Source organism: Lissotriton helveticus, chromosome 2_1, assembly GCF_964261635.1.
Source record: "Lissotriton helveticus chromosome 2_1, aLisHel1.1, whole genome shotgun sequence".
Lineage (NCBI taxonomy): Eukaryota > Metazoa > Chordata > Amphibia > Caudata > Salamandridae > Lissotriton > Lissotriton helveticus.
The window spans coordinates 1,065,699,936-1,065,722,527 of record NC_136059.1 but is presented as its reverse complement, the minus strand read 5'-3'; the positions used below and the strand labels follow the sequence as shown (position 1 = coordinate 1,065,722,527).

The 22,592-nt window shown below is 44.4% G+C and overlaps 1 protein-coding gene across 1 annotated transcript in view; it reads left to right on the top strand.

Moving 5' to 3' along the window:
* The window catches only part of UHRF2 (ubiquitin like with PHD and ring finger domains 2), a 600,873-nt gene that overhangs the window by 305,113 nt on the left and 273,168 nt on the right, over positions 1-22,592 (top strand). Inside the window, exon 6 of the mRNA XM_078675867.1 lies at positions 19,142-19,328. Within this exon, the coding sequence (XP_078531993.1) occupies positions 19,142-19,328 (187 nt within the window). The remainder of the gene's footprint in view (positions 1-19,141; positions 19,329-22,592) is intronic.

Here is a 22,592-nt window from a genome sequence, read left to right as displayed (position 1 = left end):
CTGCCAGAACGGTTAATTAAGTGGCCACCGTTCAATGTTCAAATGAGCGTCCATGCATCATGCTGCACGCATTTTTGCATACGCATTGGCAGCCATCTTCAATAGGCCACTGCTTATCAAAAAAGCATTGGCAAAACCAACAGCTTTGCCTTTTAGAGCCTAGACCTATTTGCTTCGGCAATACCATACCATACCATACTAAAACATTTATAGAGCGCTCGGCTACCACCAACGGGGGTGTCCCGGCGCTAAATGATCAGGCAGGGGGAAGAGGGACGGGCTAGGGCAAATCAAACAGACATGTTTTCAATGCCTTCCTAAAAGTTGATTCCGACTCTGCTTTACGCAGGTGATCAGGCACAGAATTCCAAAGAGCGGCTGTTCTTACTGCGAAGGCTCGCCCTCCAATTCTGGATTTAGAAAAGCGAGGAGATGACAGCGTGGGAGGGGGATTCAGCTGCATCGGCCACCATAGATCAGCCGGTGGGGGTGAAGGTTTCTTGAAGAACATCACCTCTGTTTTATCAGCATTTAATTTTAGACAACTGTCCGTCATCCATGAAATGATCTTGGTTAGGCAATGCCTGAAGTTGTCAAACGCAGCCTTTGCAGTGTCTTTAAATGAAAACACAAGCTACGTGTCAGTGTATATTATTCTCACTCCACAGTGTTCCACTACCAATGGCAAAGGAACAAGATAGACATTAAACAGGGTGAGGCTTAATGCCGAACCCTGAGGAACTCCACATACCATGGAACAGGAGGAGGAGACATATGGGGCGTAGAAAGACCTGCTGAAGTCGCTCATCCAGAAATGAGGGGAAACCTTTGCTGATTAATTTACCCTGCAAGCTGTTTGGCTGTCCAAGCGAATCACCGCCAACCCGCCGAAGCGCCACAGGACTACCCCCGCCTCCCGCCGCACGACTCCCGCTGGTCTTGGGAGACTGCCGCCGAGCGGAGAGCGGGGGCCGGGGAACCACATCCCCCAACAAGCCCTGCGCCAGCACCACCTTCAAGGAGCGACAGGAGGCGCATAAAAGTCGCGCTTACCCTGCTGAGCGGGGGAAACCTTTGCTGATTAATTTACCCTGCAAGCTGTTTGGCTGTCCAAGCGAATCACCGCCAACCCGCCGAAGCGCCACAGGACTACCCCCGCCTCCCGCCGCACGACTCCCGCTGGTCTTGGGAGACTGCCGCCGAGCGGAGAGCGGGGGCCGGGGAACCACATCCCCCAACAAGCCCTGCGCCAGCACCACCTTCAAGGAGCGACAGGAGGCGCATAAAAGTCGCGCTTACCCTGCTGAGCGGGGGAAACCTTTGCTGATTAATTTACCCTGCAAGCTGTTTGGCTGTCCAAGCGAATCACTGCCAACCCGCCGAAGCGCCACAGGACTACCCCCGCCTCCCGCCGCACGACTCCCGCTGGTCTTGGGAGACTGCCGCCGAGCGGAGAGCGGGGGCCGGGGAACCACATCCCCCAACAAGCCCTGCGCCAGCACCACCTTCAAGGAGCGACAGGAGGCGCATAAGTCGCGCTTACCCTGCTGAGCGGGGGAAACCTTTGCTGATTAATTTACCCTGCAAGCTGTTTGGCTGTCCAAGCGAATCACCGCCAACCCGCCGAAGCGCCACAGGACTACCCCCGCCTCCCGCCGCACGACTCCCGCTGGTCTTGGGAGGCTGCCGCTGAGCGGAGAGCGGGGGCCGGGGAACCACATCCCCCAACAAGCCCTGCGCCAGCACCACCTTCAAGGAGCGACAGGAGGCGCATAAAAGTCGCGCTTACCCTGCTGAGCGGGGGAAACCGTTGCTGATTAATTTACCCTGCAAGCTGTTTGGCTGTCCAAGCGAATCACCGCCAACCCGCCGAAGCGCCACAGGACTACCCCCGCCTCCCGCCGCACGACTCCCGCTGGTCTTGGGAGACTGCCGCCGAGCGGAGAGCGGGGGCCGGGGAACCACATCCCCCAACAAGCCCTGCGCCAGCACCACCTTCAAGGAGCGACAGGAGGCGCATAAAAGTCGCGCTTACCCTGCTGAGCGGGGGAAACCTTTGCTGATTAATTTACCCTGCAAGCTGTTTGGCTGTCCAAGCGAATCACCGCCAACCCGCCGAAGCGCCACAGGACTACCCCCGCCTCCCGCCGCACGACTCCCGCTGGTCTTGGGAGACTGCCGCCGAGCGGAGAGCGGGGGCCGGGGAACCACATCCCCCAACAAGCCCTGCGCCAGCACCACCTTCAAGGAGCGACAGGAGGCGCATAAAAGTCGCGCTTACCCTGCTGAGCGGGGGAAACCTTTGCTGATTAATTTACCCTGCAAGCTGTTTGGCTGTCCAAGCGAATCACCGCCAACCCGCCGAAGCGCCACAGGACTACCCCCGCCTCCCGCCGCACGACTCCCGCTGGTCTTGGGAGACTGCCGCCGAGCGGAGAGCGGGGGCCGGGGAACCACATCCCCCAACAAGCCCTGCGCCAGCACCACCTTCAAGGAGCGACAGGAGGCGCATAAAAGTCGCGCTTACCCTGCTGAGCGGGGGAAACCTTTGCTGATTAATTTACCCTGCAAGCTGTTTGGCTGTCCAAGCGAATCACCGCCAACCCGCCGAAGCGCCACAGGACTACCCCCGCCTCCTGCCGCACGACTCCCGCTGGTCTTGGGAGACTGCCGCCGAGCGGAGAGCGGGGGCCGGGGAACCACATCCCCCAACAAGCCCTGCGCCAGCACCACCTTCAAGGAGCGACAGGAGGCGCATAAAAGTCGCGCTTACCCTCCCTCGCGGGACGCCGGGCGAAGCCCGGGCCAAGGGCGGGCCCGTTTCAGCCCGTTCCAGACTGTACCAGGCTGGGCTGGGCCTATTCCCTTGGTTTTCATCTGTCAGTTGACCCATTCTCTTGCTAAAGGTACTCTCCTTTTGTCATTTGTTATCTTGGAAACAGTCCCTGGAGCCTGTACTCCTGCTATAATGTCTGTGACAAGGGGATCTAGAAGTAAGACTGCCCTTAGAACTGCGCAGTTTACTGGACCTATCGACAAGTTTATATCTACCACTACCGAGGCTATTAACCTAAATATTTCTCTCCTAGAGCGCAGGGTTTCCCAGGACCTTGCGATCGCTAGGAGATCTTCTTTGGGCCTTATAGCTGCGGCCCTAACCCCGCTTCCAACAGCTGCACCTATTCCTATTTTAATTCAGCCTGGAAATGTAGCAGCACAAGTCCATTCTATCCCTAATGCAGTTGATCTGTCGGCCACGAATTTGTCACTGGAAATGGACACCACAGGGAACCTTGAGATCACCCCGGACCTAGAGCTGATCGCGGCTGAAGATTCTGCTCAAGATGTTCGGTCTATGGGGGTGAGAGAAGGTGCCGTACCCAAGCAGCCAGTACTCTTCAATAAAGGGAATAAGGTTAACCAACATCCTAAAAACAAGAAAAAGAAAGATTCAATAATAGCTTCAAACACGAACCCTACCCCCAGTATTAATTCTGTATCTTCTGTTTTGCCTAACTTATATCGTCCCACTTTGGTTAACGTTCAGGAGGGTGTCCCTTGTCAGTCAGATCGCGATTTTTCTCAGCTTTTTGAAAGATTTAGGGACCTACTTATACATCATCTCCAGCCGCTGGAACGGAGTATTATGGCAATCGAAAAACAGCTTGCCATACTTCTTGTTAAAACACCCAACCAGCCTAGGGCAGTAATTGACAATCCTGGGGGGGTGTCCACAGCGGTCTGTCCGGGGGTTCCTCCAGTTAACATCGATAGACCGTCTGTTACGTTTAACACACAACCCAAAACAAATGACTCTACAATTCCTACATCATCTGTGTTAAATACCGGTGTAAATTGCACAAATTCAAAGCCCAAAGTCAAATCCGTACCTCATACACCGTCATCCAGTCAGCAAATTCCTGCTGTTCATACTCCTCAAGTTACGTTAACTGACGCTAATCACACTACGACCAATGTGCTCTTACAGCAATCTAATAGTAAACCTCAGGTTCCCCCTAAAACTCATCCCCACGTAGGTAAGAAGGGGCCTAGACCTAAACGTCCAGTTCATCTGGCTCCCGAGGTATCTCCATTCACCGTAATCTTAACAGGAGTACCTGAACTCACAGCAGGAACAGATGAACCCCATTGGTCCCTCCGGAACAAAATCCTCCAGTGGCTCAGTATCAACAGGCCCCTGAAGCCCTCTATCATCTGTAGAATATCATCTGTACGTAGGGTACCATGGGTGGGGAAGAGTCCCAAGAGTATTCAGGGGGATTGCGTCATCGTTACATGCGAGGATGCCTCTACTGTGAACCATATTTGTTCATGGCCAGATTTGGAGAAGAAAGGGGGTATCGATACCCATCGACTCTCCTTTTTCTACCCCCCCACATTTAACTACCACTACCCAATTCCACCGCCAAACTGGGCCATGACCGAAGAACATCCATGGAATTATGGTGACCCATGGCGAACCCAACAGAACAGGGGTAGGGAATGGGTACCTCGCCCCTGGTATCCCAACAAAAGCCATTTTGCAGATGGCGGGTGGCAAGGCATTCAGACATCCAACAGATTCGACTGCCTGGAGATGGTTGACTGACATTATGTCCCACCACCATCAAATCAACCAGTCAATAGGCAGTCAGGATCTGGTGTAAGTGTGCAATCTGCCCATACCAGCATATAAGCAGTCTCCACTGCGGCCCCTGCATCTCCAAGTGGACATGTGGTTTTGCAGAGGGTCTCCGTACTGGAAGGCACTTCTATCCAATCCCTCCCTCTCAGTTACCATCCCATCAATACCCAATCCCCCATTAGGAAGTTAGCAATTGGACACTCTAGGACAACAGTCCAGGCAACTAAGTCTGCCGATCTTACCCTGATCTCCTGGAATATTGCAGGTATTGCAGGGAAACTAAACACCCCTTTTTGGCCCAGGTTTATAGGAGAAGGGTTTGATATTGTCCTTCTCCAGGAGACCTGGAGCCAGGAGGATATAAACATAGAAGGTTATTCATCCCATTGTCTCAATGCCACTAAATCCAGCTCAGGCAGGGCAAAGGGGGGACTCCTGATACTCCTATCTAACAGATTGAGTAATTATAAAGTTAGAAGCAGCTCAACTGTGGGAGCTCATGGCCAGGTATTAAGGATTGAATGTGGCAAGGGAAATGATTTGGTCCTTGTTAATTTCTATAATAACATCTTCGATGCCACCAGAGGGATTATTCTGTTCCCTTTGGAAAAAGAAATCGCCAAGGCCATGGGCACTTCAAATAAGAAGACGGACATCCTATGGGCTGGGGATTTTAACCTGCAGCCATGCCACCAATCAAAGGGGAATCCCTGTGGTTTTGGGATGGAGCAGGATAACCTTAGTGGGGGCGCGGGCAAGGGTGAGGATTTTCCCCATTTCCCACATTGCCATTATGGCTCCGTTTTAAATAAACTGTTACTTAAATTAGATCTATTCCTGTTAAATTGTAATAAAAACAATCAGAATGCCATTTGCCCCACTTTTACAGGGAGGGAAGCTGGGACATTTATCGATCACATCCTGTTTTCCAGCAATGGTGATTACCTAAACTTGTATGTGAGAGAAGAAAGTCTTAGCGACCACAATAGCATCTGCGTCACCCTTCCTGGAAGGGGTGCCATATTAGAGACCGGAGAATCCTGTACTACTGATATTGTTTCAAGCAGACCAAATGGCCCGAGGATCAAATGGACAGGGGCCAACTCTGCGGCCAAACAAAGGGAGGTCATAGTTCGCTGTAAAGCTGAGATCAGTTATTGTTTGAAAGATGTTATTAATCCTGATCTCTTATTATCACAATTCATCAATATCAATATTGTTTTTGAGGGTATTTTTAGAAAGAAATTATCAACTAACAAAACTGTAAAACTGGGATGGTTTGATAACTCCTGTACAGTAGCCTTACGGGAATTGAAGCTTGCCTTAGGGTCTAAACCCCGAGATAGCAATAGAATTAAACAAACAAGGGCCAACTACAAAATGGCTATTTCTAATAGGAAAAAGGTCTTACAGAGAGAAGCATGGGACAAGTTGAACGAAGCAGTAGAGACTAAAAATAGTAAACTACTGGGAAATAGTCAACAGCCCATTTTTAAATACAGAAGGCATTCCGGAAATTATTTCTCATGTTGCATGTGAGGAGTGGATTATCCACTTTACCAATATCTTTAACCCAGAAGGGATATCATTAACTTTACCTTCTGCTGAATTGTCCATATGGACACCTATACCCTTGGGGATAACCCTGGAAGAGGGACTTGAAGGCCTTGCCAATAGTAAGGGGGGGAAGGCCCCGGGCCCTGACGGGGTCCCTATAGATTTATTAAAAGCTGAACCTAACCTGTGGGCCCCCATTCTGGTGAGGACTTTCAACTGCGCAGCCGAAGGTAACATTCCCCCTTCTTGGGGCCAATCGGTTATCATCCCCTTATTTAAAAAAGGTAGTAAATCCGAGGCCTCCAATTATCGACCCATTTCTTTATTGGACGCCTCAGTAAAGGTTATGAGCAGAATTCTGCTCATAAGGCTAGAAACTTGGGCTGAAGATATGAACATTTTAACTAAGGTGCAATATGGCTTTAGGAAAGGCATGGGCACACTAGAGCAATGCGTAAATTTGGACCTTTTAATTAATAAATACACAGTAGCAAAAAAGGGCAATTTATTTTTATGTTTTGCTGACCTGAGCAGCGCGTTTGATTTAGTTGATCACGGTATTCTTTGGCAGGTTTTACTGGAGTCAGGGGCACCGAAAGAAATAGTTCACTTTTTGGCAAGGCTCTACGAGAAACTTTCTTGTAAAGTCCGATACGGTACCCTAGGTGAATGTACACCATTTTTTAAAGTGTCAAGGGGCATCCGTCAAGGATGCGTGTTAGCCCCCCTTTTATTTTCCCTTTTTATTAATAGTGTTGATCGCACTTTAGCCACTATACCGGCAGACGCTCCGCTGATTGGAGGCAAACCTGTCACAATCTTATTATATGCGGATGACGCTGTCCTTTTATCCCGTACTCAGATAGGTTTACAGCGTCTCATTGACAGTTTTATGGTGTTTATACAAAACAGGAGACTCTGCGTAAATAAATCTAAGACCTATGTCATGTTGTGTGGTCAGTCAGCTAATAAACTGAAGTCCAGTTTTTATCTAGATAGTGACAAAATGCTTCAAGTCAAATCATTTTGTTACTTAGGAATCACCTATGCCAACGACGGGTCTTGGAAACCCGAGCTTGATAATATCAGGATGAAAATGTTGCGAACTACCAGCAGCGTATTTCGATTTGCTTCCAAGCTCGGATCGAGAAGTATCCGAGATATGATTAACATATACAATATACGCTGTGTTCCCTCGGCATTGTACGGGGCGGGTGTGTGGGGTCACATAGATGGCACTCCCCTACAAAAAGATGAAAATAAGTTTTTAAAAAGAGTGTTATGTGTCCCCCATTCTGCTTCTGTTCAATTAATCCATGACGAGGTTGGGGTCGAGTTTATTTCTGACTTAGCAGCCGTCCGCCCACTTTTATTGTGGCGCTCTATTTGGGCTAAGTCAGAGACTCGATTCACTCAAGAAATTATTCTTGATTGTATAGGATTGGACTTTTCATCACGCATCCTCTGGTTGAAATATATCCGCTTTTGGTATAAAACTCTGTTTGAAATTGATGTTTTCCTTGACCCTGAATTGGTGGGTGAAATACCCAAAAAAGAAATTAAACAAACTTTTTTAAAGTATAAAAAGAAAGGGCGAGATGAGGTGTATGGCAAGTTGGCTACTGTGAAGTTTTATAAGGAACTTAATGTTCGAGGCATATGGGCTGCAGATGGTACATTTATGAATAGATCGCCATCTGGTGTTGGGCTCGGATGATTGCACTTTGTTTTTCTTCTGGAGAAGTCTTTGTCGTCATAGGTGACTCCTCCTCTCGGTGTTAGTGCGCATGGGCATCGGCTCCATCCTTAGATTGTTTTTTTCCGCCATCGGGTTCGGATGAGGATCGAAGCGCTCCGGACCGACTTCAACAAAGAAGGTTATAACCGGCGCGTATTCCTTTCCAAATCGACGGTATCGTTATCGAACGCGACTTCACTCCATACCGACGCGGTTCGAAGGACGACGACTACGAGAAACTCGACGTAGTCCAGCCCGGGGTCCATGGAAAGGACTCCATTCAAAAAATGTCCAACGTGTGGTGCTAAGTTCCCACACAAGGACCTACACGAGGTGTGCAACCTCTGCTTGTCCCCTGAACACGAATCCAGGGACTGTGAGGCCTGTGCAGCGTTCTCGTCAAAATCGACGATTAGAAACCGTCGAGCCCGAAGACACGAGGTATCGAGAATGCAGTCACAAGCAATCCCGGAGCTGTTCGAGGACCAGCACCCAGAAGAGGAAGAAGAAGAGGCCGACGAGGCGGGGTCAGAAGCGGACGAGTCCGACGTCGAGGAAATCGACGTCCAACAAACCGTGAGTGACGACGTCCCTTTACCGAAAAACAGACCCCGCACGGTGTCGACCCCGCCCTCGAGCCCGGTCAGACAACCGAAAAAAGTTTCCAACGCCCCGCCTTCGAGCCCGGCAACGAAACAGAAACCGAAACACTCGGTCCCACATCATAGTGGTTCCGGTTCCGATAAACCGACCACATCGACACCGAAGCACCAGGTCAAGGAAAGCTCGAAGTCGAAGCAGTCCATGTCGACACCGAAGCACGCTTCGGCGCCGAAAACACCCCCGACACCGGGGACATCTTCGATACCGAAGAAGTCGGATCCGAACAAAACTTCGGCACCGAAAATACAAATGGACAGTTCAAAGAAAAAACACCTTTCGGAACCGAAAACTGCGGTACCGACACAGGAACACGGAACGGATCCTAAACAAAAGACTTTGTTTATTGACCCAAAGACTGGCAAGGTAGCCACAGAACTACCTAAAAAGAGGAAACATGAACATTTGGACGACAAGGCTCATCCAAAGAAGAGAACAATGGGGACGAATACAACTCCTCCCCCTTCTCCCAAACCTCACACACCATCTTCACCTCTTCCTCACAATAAGCCAGATATCCCTCCCACACGTCCATCTACACCTACAACAGATGGAGAGAGTGACACAGGGGAGGGGGGACACCCTGGGGATGATGAGGACACAATCCCAGAGGAGGCAGACCCATGGGAGGAGTATAATGTGGGATCAGGTAATGATATCGACCTTGAGTCATATCCCTCAAAACCTTCACCTCCTGATGACAATACTGGGTTTGCACAACTCATTACTAGAGCAGCAACATTTCATAAGGTAGACCTACATACAGAACCTCTAGTACAGGACTTCTTATTAGAAACACTACCTACTGCACAAAGAACATCAGGAACACTACCAATGCTAAAGGGCCTTCTCAGTCATACATCAGAGATATTCAAAGACCCAGTGAGGGCTAGGGTATTGAACCCAAGAATTGATAAAAAATATAGGGCAGCTCCAAAAGACCCAATATACATTAAGGGACAAATTCCTCTAGACTCACTAGTGGTCACAAACGCTCGCAAGAGAGCAAACTCTTTATCTACAGGAGAAGCTCCACCTCCTGACAAAGAGTCCAAACTAATAGATGCCTCTGGCAAGAGAGTAGCATCTCAAGCGGCAAACAGTTGGCGCATAGCTAATACGCAAGCACTACTTGCAAGGTATGACAGAGCGCATTATGATGAGTTAGAAACACTCATCAAACATCTCCCTAAAGAACATCAAAAGAAAGCAGATCAACTTATACAAGAAGGGAAGTTAATTACTAACACTTCAATAAAGTGCGCCCTAGACGCGGCAGAAACTGCGGCAAGGTCGACAAACACAAGCATCATGTTAAGGAGACATGCATGGCTCAGAGTATCAGGGTTCAAACAAGAGGTACAAACATCGTTACTGAACCAACCTTTTGATGGGAAAACACTTTTCGGCACAGGGACAGATGAGGCCCTAGAAAAGATGAAAAAGGATACAGAAACGGCTAAATCAATGGGAGCATTGCAACAGCCGACACAAAGAGGTTCCTTTCGTAGATCCACCTATAGAGGAGGATCCAAAAGTACAGGCACAAACCAACAGCAAACCTCTTTTACACCTACATCACCCAGAGGTAATTCTAGAGGTGGATACAGGGGTAACAACAACAAGGGTAGAGGTCGCGGAAACAACAACAACCGCAACTCTCCAACCCCAAAACAGTGACTTCATAGAGCTTCCCCCAGACCATATAACACCGGTAGGGGGACGCCTAGCACAGTTCCTACCTGTCTGGGAAAACATCACATCAGACAAGTGGGTAAGACAAATTATCCAACATGGTTATTGCCTAGAACTCACAGCTACCCCACCAAACATCCCCCCCAAACAGCGTCCAATGAAACAAGATCACCTGACACTATTAAAACAGGAAGTAATATCACTGCTAGAAAAGCATGCCATAGAGAAGGTTCCACAGCACCAACAGGGAACAGGAGTATACTCCCTATACTTCCTAATCCCCAAAAAGGACGGGTCTCTAAGGCCAATACTGGACCTAAGACCTCTCAACGCATACATAAATTCGGAACATTTCCACATGGTCACGCTCCAACAAGTACTTCCTTTACTGAAGAAAGGGGACTTTCTTTCTACACTGGATCTAAAAGACGCTTACTTTCATATCCCTATTCACAAAGCCCACAGGAAATACCTCAGGTTTGTGGTAGAAGGACAACATTATCAGTTCAAGGTCCTTCCATTTGGTGTCACGACGGCACCAAGGGTGTTCACAAAATGCCTGGCAGTGGTAGCAGCTCACCTAAGAAGACAACAAATTCATGTCTTCCCATACTTGGACGACTGGCTAATAAAAGCCAGGTCGCAAGAGGAGTGTCTGCAACACACACAAAAGACAATTCAGCTACTACACCAGCTAGGGTTCACGGTGAACTACACAAAGTCACACCTACAACCAAACAAGGTTCAACAATATCTGGGGGCTACTATAGACACAGAAAAAGCCAAAGTGTACCCCAACCCAGTCAGGGTCCAAGCAATGCTTACAATCATTCAGAGATTTCAGCCACAACACTCACTTAACAGCAAGAGTGTTCATGCAGCTATTAGGCATGATGTCATCCTGCATACTGCTAATACCATATGCAAAACTACAAATGCGTCCGCTACAAGAATGCTTAGCGACACAGTGGAATCAGGCTCAAGGGCAGATTACGGATCTGGTGTTGGTAGACGACCGCACACACCGCTCTCTGAAGTGGTGGAACAGAACAAACATTACCAAGGGGCGGTCGTTCCTAGAGCCAATTCCACAGGTGACAATAACAGCAGACGCATCGCTCACCGGATGGGGAGCACATATGGACAAGTACACAGTACAAGGAAGGTGGAGTGTGCAGGAAAGAACACTACACATCAACTACCTAGAACTACTGGCAGTGTTTCTAGCATTGAAAGCCTTTCAAATACATGTTATCCACAAAGCAGTCCTGATCAGAACAGACAACATGACAGCAATGTATTATATTCAAAAACAGGGGGGGACGCACTCTCTCCAATTATCCAGACTAGCGCAGGAAATTTGGAGATGGGCCATTCCTCAAAACATCTATCTGTTAGCCGAACACCTACCAGGAGTTCAAAACCAGATAGCAGACATCTTAAGCAGACAGTCGGAACAAATACACGAATGGGAACTGCACCAACAAATACTGCAGCCATTCTTCCAAAGATGGGGACAACCAGAGATAGACCTATTTGCCACTCATCAGAACGCAAAATGCCAAAGCTTCGCGTCCAGGTACCCACATCACCTGTCGCAGGGCAATGCGTTATGGATAAATTGGTCCAACAAATTTGCATACGCTTTTCCCCCTCTCCCACTAATCCCATTAGTGGTCAGGAAACTGCAACAACATTCAATGACCATGATACTAGTAGCACCCACGTGGTCAAGGCAGCCGTGGTTCACCACGCTCTTGCAACTCTCACAAGTGCCACATCAAAAGCTACGAATTCTACCCATGCACCTTACACAGAACCATGGAGAAATAATGCACCCAGATCCAACTCAGTTGAACTTAGCGATCTGGCTCCTGAAATCCTAGAATTTGGGTACTTAGATCTCCCCCCAAATTGCATGGAAATAATTAAACAAGCGAGACGTCCAACCACCAGAGCATGCTATGCAGCTAAGTGGAAGAGGTTTGCTATACACTGTACTAATAACAATATCAACCCTCTAGACGTATCAACAAGGGAGATTATTTGCTACTTATTACACTTGCAGCAATGTAATCTAGCGTACACATCTATCAGAGTACATCTAGCAGCTATAGCAGCATACCTGCAAAACAGGCAGCGCACATCACTGTTCAGAGTACCAGCGATAAAAGCATTCATGGAAGGTCTTAAAAGAGTCATTCCACCAAGATTACCACCTTCCCCAGTCTGGAACCTCAACGTAGTACTCACCAGACTAATGGGGCCACCCTTCGAACCTATGCATAGGTGCGAAATACAATTCCTTACATGGAAGGTGGCATTCCTTATAGCTATTACCTCACTCAGAAGAGTAAGCGAATTACAGGCATTAACAATACAAGAACCATTCCTACAGTTACACCAGAATAAAGTGGTTCTTAGAACAAACCCAAAGTTCTTGCCTAAGGTAATTTCAGCATTCCACATCAATCAGCCAGTGGAATTACCAGTCTTCTTTCCAAAGCCACAGACGGTGGCAGAAAGGGCTCTACATACACTAGATGTTAAAAGAGCCATTTTGTACTACATAGAAAGAACACAAGACTTCAGGAAAACTAAACAACTATTTGTAGCATTTTCCCCAACACATAAGGGCAATCCTATCTCTAAAGCAGGCATCGCAAGATGGATTGTAAGATGTATACAAATATGTTACATTAAAGCAAAGAGAACATTAACTGTTCCTCCTAGAGCTCATTCCACAAGAAAACTAGGAGCATCTATGGCATTCTTAGGGAACATTCCCCTAGATGACATATGTAGAGCAGCAACTTGGTCTACACCACATACATTCACAAAGCACTACTGTGTTGATGTACAGGCTGCACAACAAGCCAGAGTGGGCCAAGCTGTATTAAAAACTCTATTTCAGACAGTTGCGACAGACACTGGTGACCACCGCTAGGGAGGTAACTGCTGTACAATCTATTCATAAATGTACCATCTGCAGCCCATATGCCTCGAACGGAATATGCTACTTACCAGTATGCATCTGTTCTTGGCATAGAGGGCTGCAGAGTGGTACATGCCCTCCCTGCCTCCCCGGAAACCTGTGTCTGTCCCAACATTATCTTATTTAGATACATTTACATGGGCATATCTTTATGTACTATACTACACTACTCCATCTAACCCTACTATGGCAAAACAATCTAAGGATGGAGCCGATGCCCATGCGCACTAACACCGAGAGGAGGAGTCACCTATGACGACAAAGACTTCTCCAGAAGAAAAACAAAGTGCAATCATCCGAGCCCAACACCAGATGGCGATCTATTCATAAATGTACCACTCTGCAGCCCTCTATGCCAAGAACAGATGCATACTGGTAAGTAGCATATTCCTTACCATTGGGGTTCCAAGCCTATCTCTTAAAAGTCAGCCGTCCATCTCATCAATTTGTCCTAACTCGCGTTAGGTTGGGTATCGTACATCATCTTGTTGCGTTTCCAGTACAGAAACTCAAATCAGAAACTCCCTGCCCATGTGACAACATTTCACGCCAGAGTTGCTGCCATTTTTTACTTTTTTGCAAATTTTATCACTTTTTAAGAATAAGGTACCAAATATAATATACGGTCTTTTAAGAATGCCCTTGTGTTACTATCAGCCCTAGAGAACTTGGACATTTTTGTTTTTTTGTTGCCACTTTTATCTTGAAATGTACAGCTGCCAGGAAATGTATTGTATTGCCATAATTTTATATACCCCTGTCTGTACTTATTTGTCTCATTTATAGTATGGGGCAAATAATTATGTAAAATGCCTTTCTACTCTGGGTTTGATCCAAACTGTACAGCTGCCAGGAAGAGTACTTTCTGCGATAATTACTCTTAACCCTGTCTGTACATGTATGCTCCCCTGCCTTCTAGCCTTTTAATGTTTAATTATTATTTAACGTATATATTGCACCTGTAGTTAATTTTATTCGAAATGTACAGCTGCCAGGAAGTGTCTAGTGCTGCCATATTTTCACACCGTCCTGTCTGTACCTATCTGTCTTTTAAATTTACTTTGTAATTTACAATGTCCCATGCCTTAGGCTTCGGGTTTGTTTTAAAATGTACAGCTGCCAGGATAAGCACTCCACGTGATAACTACTTTATTCCTGTCTGTACGCGTATAATCCCCGCATTTTCTAGTTTATTATTATATCTCTAACCATGAATTGATGTTAGTGCTTGTTAGTATATGTTCTCTCCGGTGTGTATCACTTACAACGCAACTTTTACGTCGTAATGCTGTTACAACGCAGCTATTACAACGCAGGATCCATTACAACGCATGGCATTACAACGCATGGCATTACATCGCAGATGCTATTACAACGCATACCATTACATCGTAAGTATTGGTAAGTATATAATTTATTTTAATTTTATTTAATAATATATAAATGATTTAATTAATATTAATTATAAATAAAAATAAATAAAAATATTTATTTATGTTTTTAAATATTATAAATTAAATTTATTATTTTAAGTAATTTTTTAAATAAATATGAGTATAGGAGTATATGTATAGGTGTTTGGGGGTACAGGGTGTTTTTAGGTTTAAGGGTAGGGATTGGTTTTTGGGGTACAGGGGTGTTTTTAGGTTTCAGGGTAGGGTTTGGGTTTTGGGGTACAGGGGTGTTTTTAGGTTTCAGGGTAGGGTTTGGGTTTTTGGGGTACAGGGGTGTTTTTAGGTTTCAGGGTAGGGTTTGGGTTTTGGGGTACAGGGGTGTTTTTAGGTTTCAGGGTAGGGTTTGGGTTTTGGGGTACAGGGGTGTTTTTATGTTTCAGGGTAGGGTTTGGGTTTTGGGGTACAGGGGTGTTTTTAGGTTTCAGGGTAGGGTTTGGGTTTTGGGGTACAGGGGTGTTTTTAGGTTTCAGGGTAGGGTTTGGGTTTTGGGGTACAGGGGTGTTTTTAGGTTTCAGGGCAGGGTTTGGTTTTTGGGGTACAGGGGTGTTTTTAGGTTTCAGGGCAGGGTTTGGGTTTTGGGGTACAGGGGTGTTTTTAGGTTTTAGGGCAGGGTTTGGCTTTAGGGATAATTAAATTATATTTACCATTTTAAAATTAATAGAAATATATTTAATAAATTAAATTAATTATTTTACATTAATTACATTTTTTAATTAAATTAATTAAATTAAATAATTTAATATTATTAATTTAATTTAATTTCATTATAAAAAATATGTACATTAAACTAATTACTTTTTTTAATTAAATTAAATTAATTACAATTTTTATTATATTTACATTTATTAAATAGATATTATTTTATAAAATTAAATTAATGACAATTTTTAAATGTCTTTTAATTAAATTATTTAAAAAAAATTAATTACAATAAACTAAATAACATTTTAAAAAAAAAGTCAACTTACCTATACTTACGATGTAATGCCATGCGTTGTAATAGCATCTGCGATGTAATGCCATGCATTGTAATGACATGCGTTGTAATGGATCCCGCGTTGTAAAATCTGCGTTGTAACGGAATGCGTTGTAATACAACGCGTTGTAATGACACCAATCCGTTCTCTCCTCATATGAAATATTCCGGAGTTCTCTTGTATAACTTTGCCTTTTTATAACAATTTTAAAGTAACGAATTGTTTTATAAGTTTTTGCTTGTATGATTTGTACCCACAAATCGAATAAAAGCTTTGAAATTGAATTGAATTGAGTGGAACCAATTTAAGATGGTCCCCGAGATACCCAGCTGTGCCAGTCGGTCTAAAAGAATCGAGTGAGAGACCTATCAAAGGCTGCGGACAAGTCCAACAGCACAAGCATGGCACAGCTTCCTTGGTCTAGTGATTCTCGGATGGTTTCCGCCACCTCTGGTAGAGCCATCTCAGTACTATAGCCCGTCCTAAAGCCCGACTGGGAGTCATGAAGAAGGGTATTGGAATCCTAATAATTGGAGAGCTGTCTCTGGACTTCTTTCTCCAGAATGTTTGCAGGAGCGGGCAGGTGCGAAATTGGCCTAAAGTTCTTAAGTATGCCAGGATCTGCGTCTTTCTTTTTAAGAATCAGCAGAACAAATGCCTTTTTCCATACAGAGGGGTAGCTTCCCGACATCAGAGATGCATTCCAGATAACATTTAGGTGAGGATTGAAAAAAGGATATATTATAAACAAAAGGAGAGAGTAAAGGGATTTTATCCACCGAAGTGGACGGAAAAATACTCCTGATCCCCTAGGTTAGGTATCTATTTAACAGAAAAGGAGGAGTACCACCTGAAAAAGTGCTCATAAAGCGATTTCGGCGGGATGATTTTGGTGGCTACTGTGTGTTTGATGTGGAGTTAGGAATGTCACTGGTTCAAAGAAGGACAAAAAATCTCTCGCAGCTGTGCGCTGCCAAGATATATTATAAACAAAAGGAGAGAGTAAAGGGATTTTATCCACCGAAGTGGACGGAAAAATACTCCTGATCCCCTAGGTTAGGTATCTATTTAACAGAAAAGGAGGAGTACCACCTGAAAAAGTGCTCATAAAGCGATTTCGGCGGGATGATTTTGGGCGCACGGAGGGGCTCACTAGGTACAATGTTTTACCAGACCTGCGAAAACTAGTATGTTTTCGAACAAAGGCCTCCCTTCCCTCTAATCCCGTGCTGCCTAATGACCCCTACTTAGGAGTCTTGTATTTCTAGGATAACCACCACTGGGTTATACCTTTGTTGTTTTTTTGCCCAGTATACCGAATTTTGCTACCTGGGCACAAAGGAATAACGGTATGGCAGGGTGTTAGTGTACCCTGACCACCCATTTCTTTGTTTTGGTCCTGAAGAAAACCGGTAATTCCCATTACGGTTTGAAACATGTAGACCTTTCACATACATTTCAGATACACCTGGTCATAATTAAACCTGCTATTGTATCTACACATATTTTAATATTGTCCAGTAGTCTTAAGAATAAAATATTTTTCACCAATAAGCCATACCAGGACAATTTTTAACACACTTACTTTTTTTTTGGGGCACTCATCACTCACATACCAGCTCCACTGTATTTCAGGTGTTGTAGCACACCTTGATGGCATTCGGCCATCAAGGTGGCCCCGATGATGAAGCATGTCACCGACCAGGTCGGTGAGTGAGGGGTTATTAAAACCAAAGAAGGACTTTCTTCTTTCTGTACAAAATCATCCCGCCGAAATCGCTTTATGAGCACTTTTTCAGGTGGTACTCCTCCTTTTCTGTTAAATAGATTGAAAAAAGGAGCCAGCAGATTAACAAATCTAGCTGGACAAGGATTAAGAGGTGAGCCTGATTTGGTTCTCACTAGGTCTAGCAGGGCCAAAGTCGGCAAAAAGGCCGAAATTCAGACCAATGACCGGGAGAAACAGGAGCCAAAGAGGTGGGTGGTTGAACTATCCTCTGACACTGATAAGGAAGAATATTTAGATTGGACCATCTCCTGAAAAAATTAGACAGGTCTCTGCATAGGTCCGCTGATGGCGTAATCGTGCTCATGGTAGCTTGAGGTTTCATAAAATCTTGCACAATCTTAAATACTTCCTTGGATGAATTGTCTGACTCTTTTGAATTTGTGTAACTAGGAAATTCCTAATAGTCAGACTTTTGAGGGCATGAATTTTTTTTGTGCAGTTTTGTACACACTCTTCGCATCCAGATTATACGTTTTTCGCCAGATGCGCTCCAACTTTTTACTGGCGCTTTTCTCTAAGCGGAGCTCTGAAGAAAACCAGGGAGCGAAAGGCTTTTTCCAAGCAAGTTTTACCATTTTCATGGGAGCAATGAGATCAAGGGAAGTTGTAACCCACTCATTAAAGGAGGTTGCATCCATGTTGGGATCACCTGTCAACAGAAGTGGGGTATTATGCAGGACGGGACCTAAGGACTCTGGGGAAACCCTCTTCCAGTTTCTCTTCTTCACAGACCCTGGTCTCGAGCTATGTTTACCACCACTTCTTAACAGGCTGAAAGGAACCAGCCAATGGTCTGACCACGTTAATGGCAAGGGAACCTCCACCTTGATTGTGGGATCGGTTGGAAAAATAAAGTCCAATACTTGTCTCTAAGGCCACATCAAGATCCCCCACTGCAGAGTAAATGTTTCTCCTTTAACCCCACATTCTCTGCTTCCCTCCAGGTTTACTTCCCATTTTAGGTTTAAATAAGACATTTAACCCAGCTCGCTTGTTTTGTGCGTTGAACAAAAATAATCTGTCAGAAAGAATGTGGAAGAGCATAAAAAATGCGCACCTTTCATTCTAACGTGAACCGAAGTCACAGCTAATAAAGGAAGTTTCCTTCGGAGCTTACAAGGTCTGAAAGGAGTGCTGTAAGATCTCTTCCCCTCTAGACTATAATGCTATTTTCTTTCTTTTCCACACTTTCTCTTATCTAGCTGTCCTCATATTGTTCTCCTACCCCAAGCTATTCTCTCCAGCCTCCGGCGCCCCATTCCCCAAACCAGAAAAGACGCAACCCTGTTTCTCCCTTGTTGTGGTTATCTACTAATCTCAGGACTGATCGCTAATTTTAGGACTCTTGTTACTTTTAATTTAAGACATGCCTCTGTAGTTGTTCACATCTCAGGCGAGCACCTATCCTAGTAGAGGGGGCTATCGAAAAGGACAATAAATAACTTATTTGAGCTCTGTTGTCAGTTTTAGATATATATTTTATTTTGATTACCTTTAGCCTATTCACATTGGCTTTTGGAACAATTATTCATTATAACTAACTATGTCTTTCTTAAAATTGTTTTTCTACTCGTGCGCGTGCTCATTTTGATATGCAAAAAAACAGGATTTTTTTCTTCTTTCACTGACAGGGAAGAGTGGTCCTGAATGTAAGCACTGCAAAGGAGACCTAGCTACCGAATGCCGTTTTTGCTCCTGCTGTGTGTGTGGAGGCAAACAGGATGCAAACATGCAGATTTTGTGTGACGAGTGCAACGTGGCCTACCATATGTACTGCCTGAATCCACCATTAAAGAAGATCCCTGAGGACGAGGACTGGTAAGTATATTTTCTGCATTGACAGCGAAGATTTAGGCAGCCTGTACGCACACCATTTACACTGGTTTGCAAGTAATGGTCTCAAATAATCAAAGCATGCTAAAACGTCCACAGATGTAAAACCCAGCAAAAAGAAATGTTGACCAAAAAGTACTGGTTATTGTGCCATTGGTGGTGAACCTACGGCACAGGTGAACCTACTGGTTATGATTTGCTGATATATATATATATATATATATATATATATATATATATATATATATATATATATATATATATATATATATATATATATTCACTGAAAAAACCATAGGTTATAGACCATATATAGTTAGGAATTAGCATTTACAAAACCTTGAAAATTCACTGAAAAAACCATAGGTTATAGACCATATATAGTTAGGAATTAGCATTTACAAAACCTTATTTTACTCACACAAAACCATTGAAATTCCATATATAGTTAGTTGCACTAAATATATATCGCGCACCCGCAATCCACTGCTGATCATGTCACATATTACATCATTCATGACATGGTCAGTGACATCACTGATGACATCACTGATGACATCTCAAATGACATCACTGATGACATCACTGATGACATCTCAAATGACATCACTGATGACATCACTGATGACAACATCCAGTGACTGTATGTTTCTGTAAAGTTAAAATATGTCTTACATATTGAAGAATGAGTGGATGTATAAGTGTCTGGATGAAGGATTTAGTAGGTGCGTGACTGACTGTATGAGTGAGTGATTAAATGTGTCTCACTGAATGCATGGGTTAGTGACTAAACTGTCTTAATTTGTGCATCATTATGTCTGTTGTTCTGTAAACTGCTGCATGTGTTGATCATTAGCTATACGAGAGGCTATATGTGTTATTAATTGGTTGCCCAAGTATTTCTATGGGAGATTGAGTTTGTGTGGGGGTGGCTGGAAGGTGTGTGACTCTATGCATAGATGTGTGAGCAGTTTATTCACTAGGTGTATGAGTTCAAGAGTGCATGTGGAAACAGCTACATGGGCAGTTGACTGTGTGCATGAGTGTATTGATGAGTGAATGGATATCTCAATGCTACATGTCATAGTAAGTACATATGTAAAACACAGTACATGTGAGAGTTGGCATATATAAATAACTGTGCATGAGAGCCACTGAATGAGTGAGTGGTTGTATCGATCATTGTGAACTTGTATCAGGGATTGTATAAGAGAGTAAATATGTGTTAGTATATGTTTCAATAAGTAAGGTGTGTTTAACTGTATAGTTGAAGAAATGGAGGTGAGATTGTTTCTTTGCATGACTGACTGGGTGTGTGAGTAACTCCATGGATGAGTGGCAGTGTGTGAGTGTCTGTATACACTGAGTGTATCTAAGGTTATATTAGAGTCTGAAGAGGTTTATCGTATTAGCACAAGAATGATGTCAAATGAGATGTCATCAGTGATGTCATCAGTGATGTCATTTGAGATGTCATCAGTGATGTCATCAGTGATGTCACTGACCATGTCATGAATGATGTAATATGTGACATGATCAGCAGTGGATTGCGGGTGCGCGATATATAGTTAGTGCAACTAACTATATATGGAATTTCAATGGTTTTGTGTGAGTAAAATAAGGTTTTTTAAATGCTAATTCCTAACTATATATGGTCTATAACCTATGGTTTTTTCAGTGAATTTTCAAGGTTTTGTAAATGCTAATTCCTAACTATATATGGTCTATAACCTATGGTTTTTTCAGTGAATTTCAATGGTTTTTTAATAGCAAATATCATAAGCTGTCGAATGTCAAGTACGTGGTAAGTGAAAACATTTTCGTGTTTATGCACACTGATCTGCTTTGAATGGTGCCCCCCCCCCTCATTTCTATTAGGAGTACTCTCTCTTTGCAGATGGTGAAAGGTAGTTAACGCAGACCTTTGCCCCCGTTGTAATCCGTCGTGCCTGCTTCTCTCTCCATTTGATTGATTGTTATCCAAGTATTTACTGTTTTAGAATTAGTTCTCTTTGGTTCATTCTCTATTTACAAACAAACACAGAGTCGCAATACTCTGTTTAGTCTTTGCAGATAACGAAAAATCGTGTAAAAAAAAAAGAAAAGGAATCGAGCAAAATCAGTAGGCCACTAATGGGATCTCTTTTTGACCTCGCTAAAATAGAAACATTAGGAACAACCCCTCATGACAAATACAAAACTAGTGAGATGAACTGAACTCCACACAATGATGGCTGCAAAACAGCTCGGCTCCGCCACCCACCCGCCCAAAATAACGATAAAGAACGGCTGCCATGATTGGTTGCGGAATGACCACGACGGAGCTACGAAATGGTGCTGCTCTCATGCTAACCCCAGCTTCAGTCTGAAACATCCAGAAACACTGTAGACTACCAATTCGATCAGTTCCGGTAGCGCCCCAATGTAACCCGGTAGAGAAGAACTAGCCCTCCCCTCTTTGACTGATGGTTCTTGTTGCCTGTCCCTTCTGTTGTCATTTAACAGAACTATTTAGCCTGCTGAAAGGGGTTGTGTTCCGACCGCTGGTTGGTGGAGACATTTTGACTATATTCTGTACCTGCGTTGTCGCGTAATGCGTCATATGACGCGCCGCGTTAGCGCATCCGGAAGTCATCCGGGGCGCGCAGCGCGTAACGTAAGCATAACAAGTCATGTGACTTGTTAATAAAACTTTTCATTGGTTCATTTTACTTTTCTTATTGTAATGATGAAAGGCTTGGTCATATGACCTAAAAATTACGCTTTTCATTACTTCCGAACATTATTTTTTCTTAAATATATGTTATAATGTTCCAGGCTAATGTACTTTCCCGGAAATTTTACAACTGTCCTGCAAGTAAAATATACTCTTTTTTCGAGAAAAAGAGCGTTTCTTCGTCCCATGACGGAGCCGTTGAGCAAAAGAGGGTCGACCTGCTGTCTTAGTCGCCGATACGCCTGAATATGAGATTCTTATCGATCACTTTATGTTGCAGGAATAGAAAACACAACAGCCCTTGACCATTTATCTTTACTGCGTTCCTTCGTATTATACCTTTTACCCTTCATGTAATTGGTCTGCTTTATTTCACTTGCCTTTTAATGATTCTAAAACAGTCACTATTATTAAAAACTTTACCAATGTATATACTACTACCATGTTTTCTTTTAAAAACCTTTATTGTGAAAATTTCATTATACAAATACGAGCCTATAACCACGAGGGCCTGCCACAGAGCAAACTGTAAT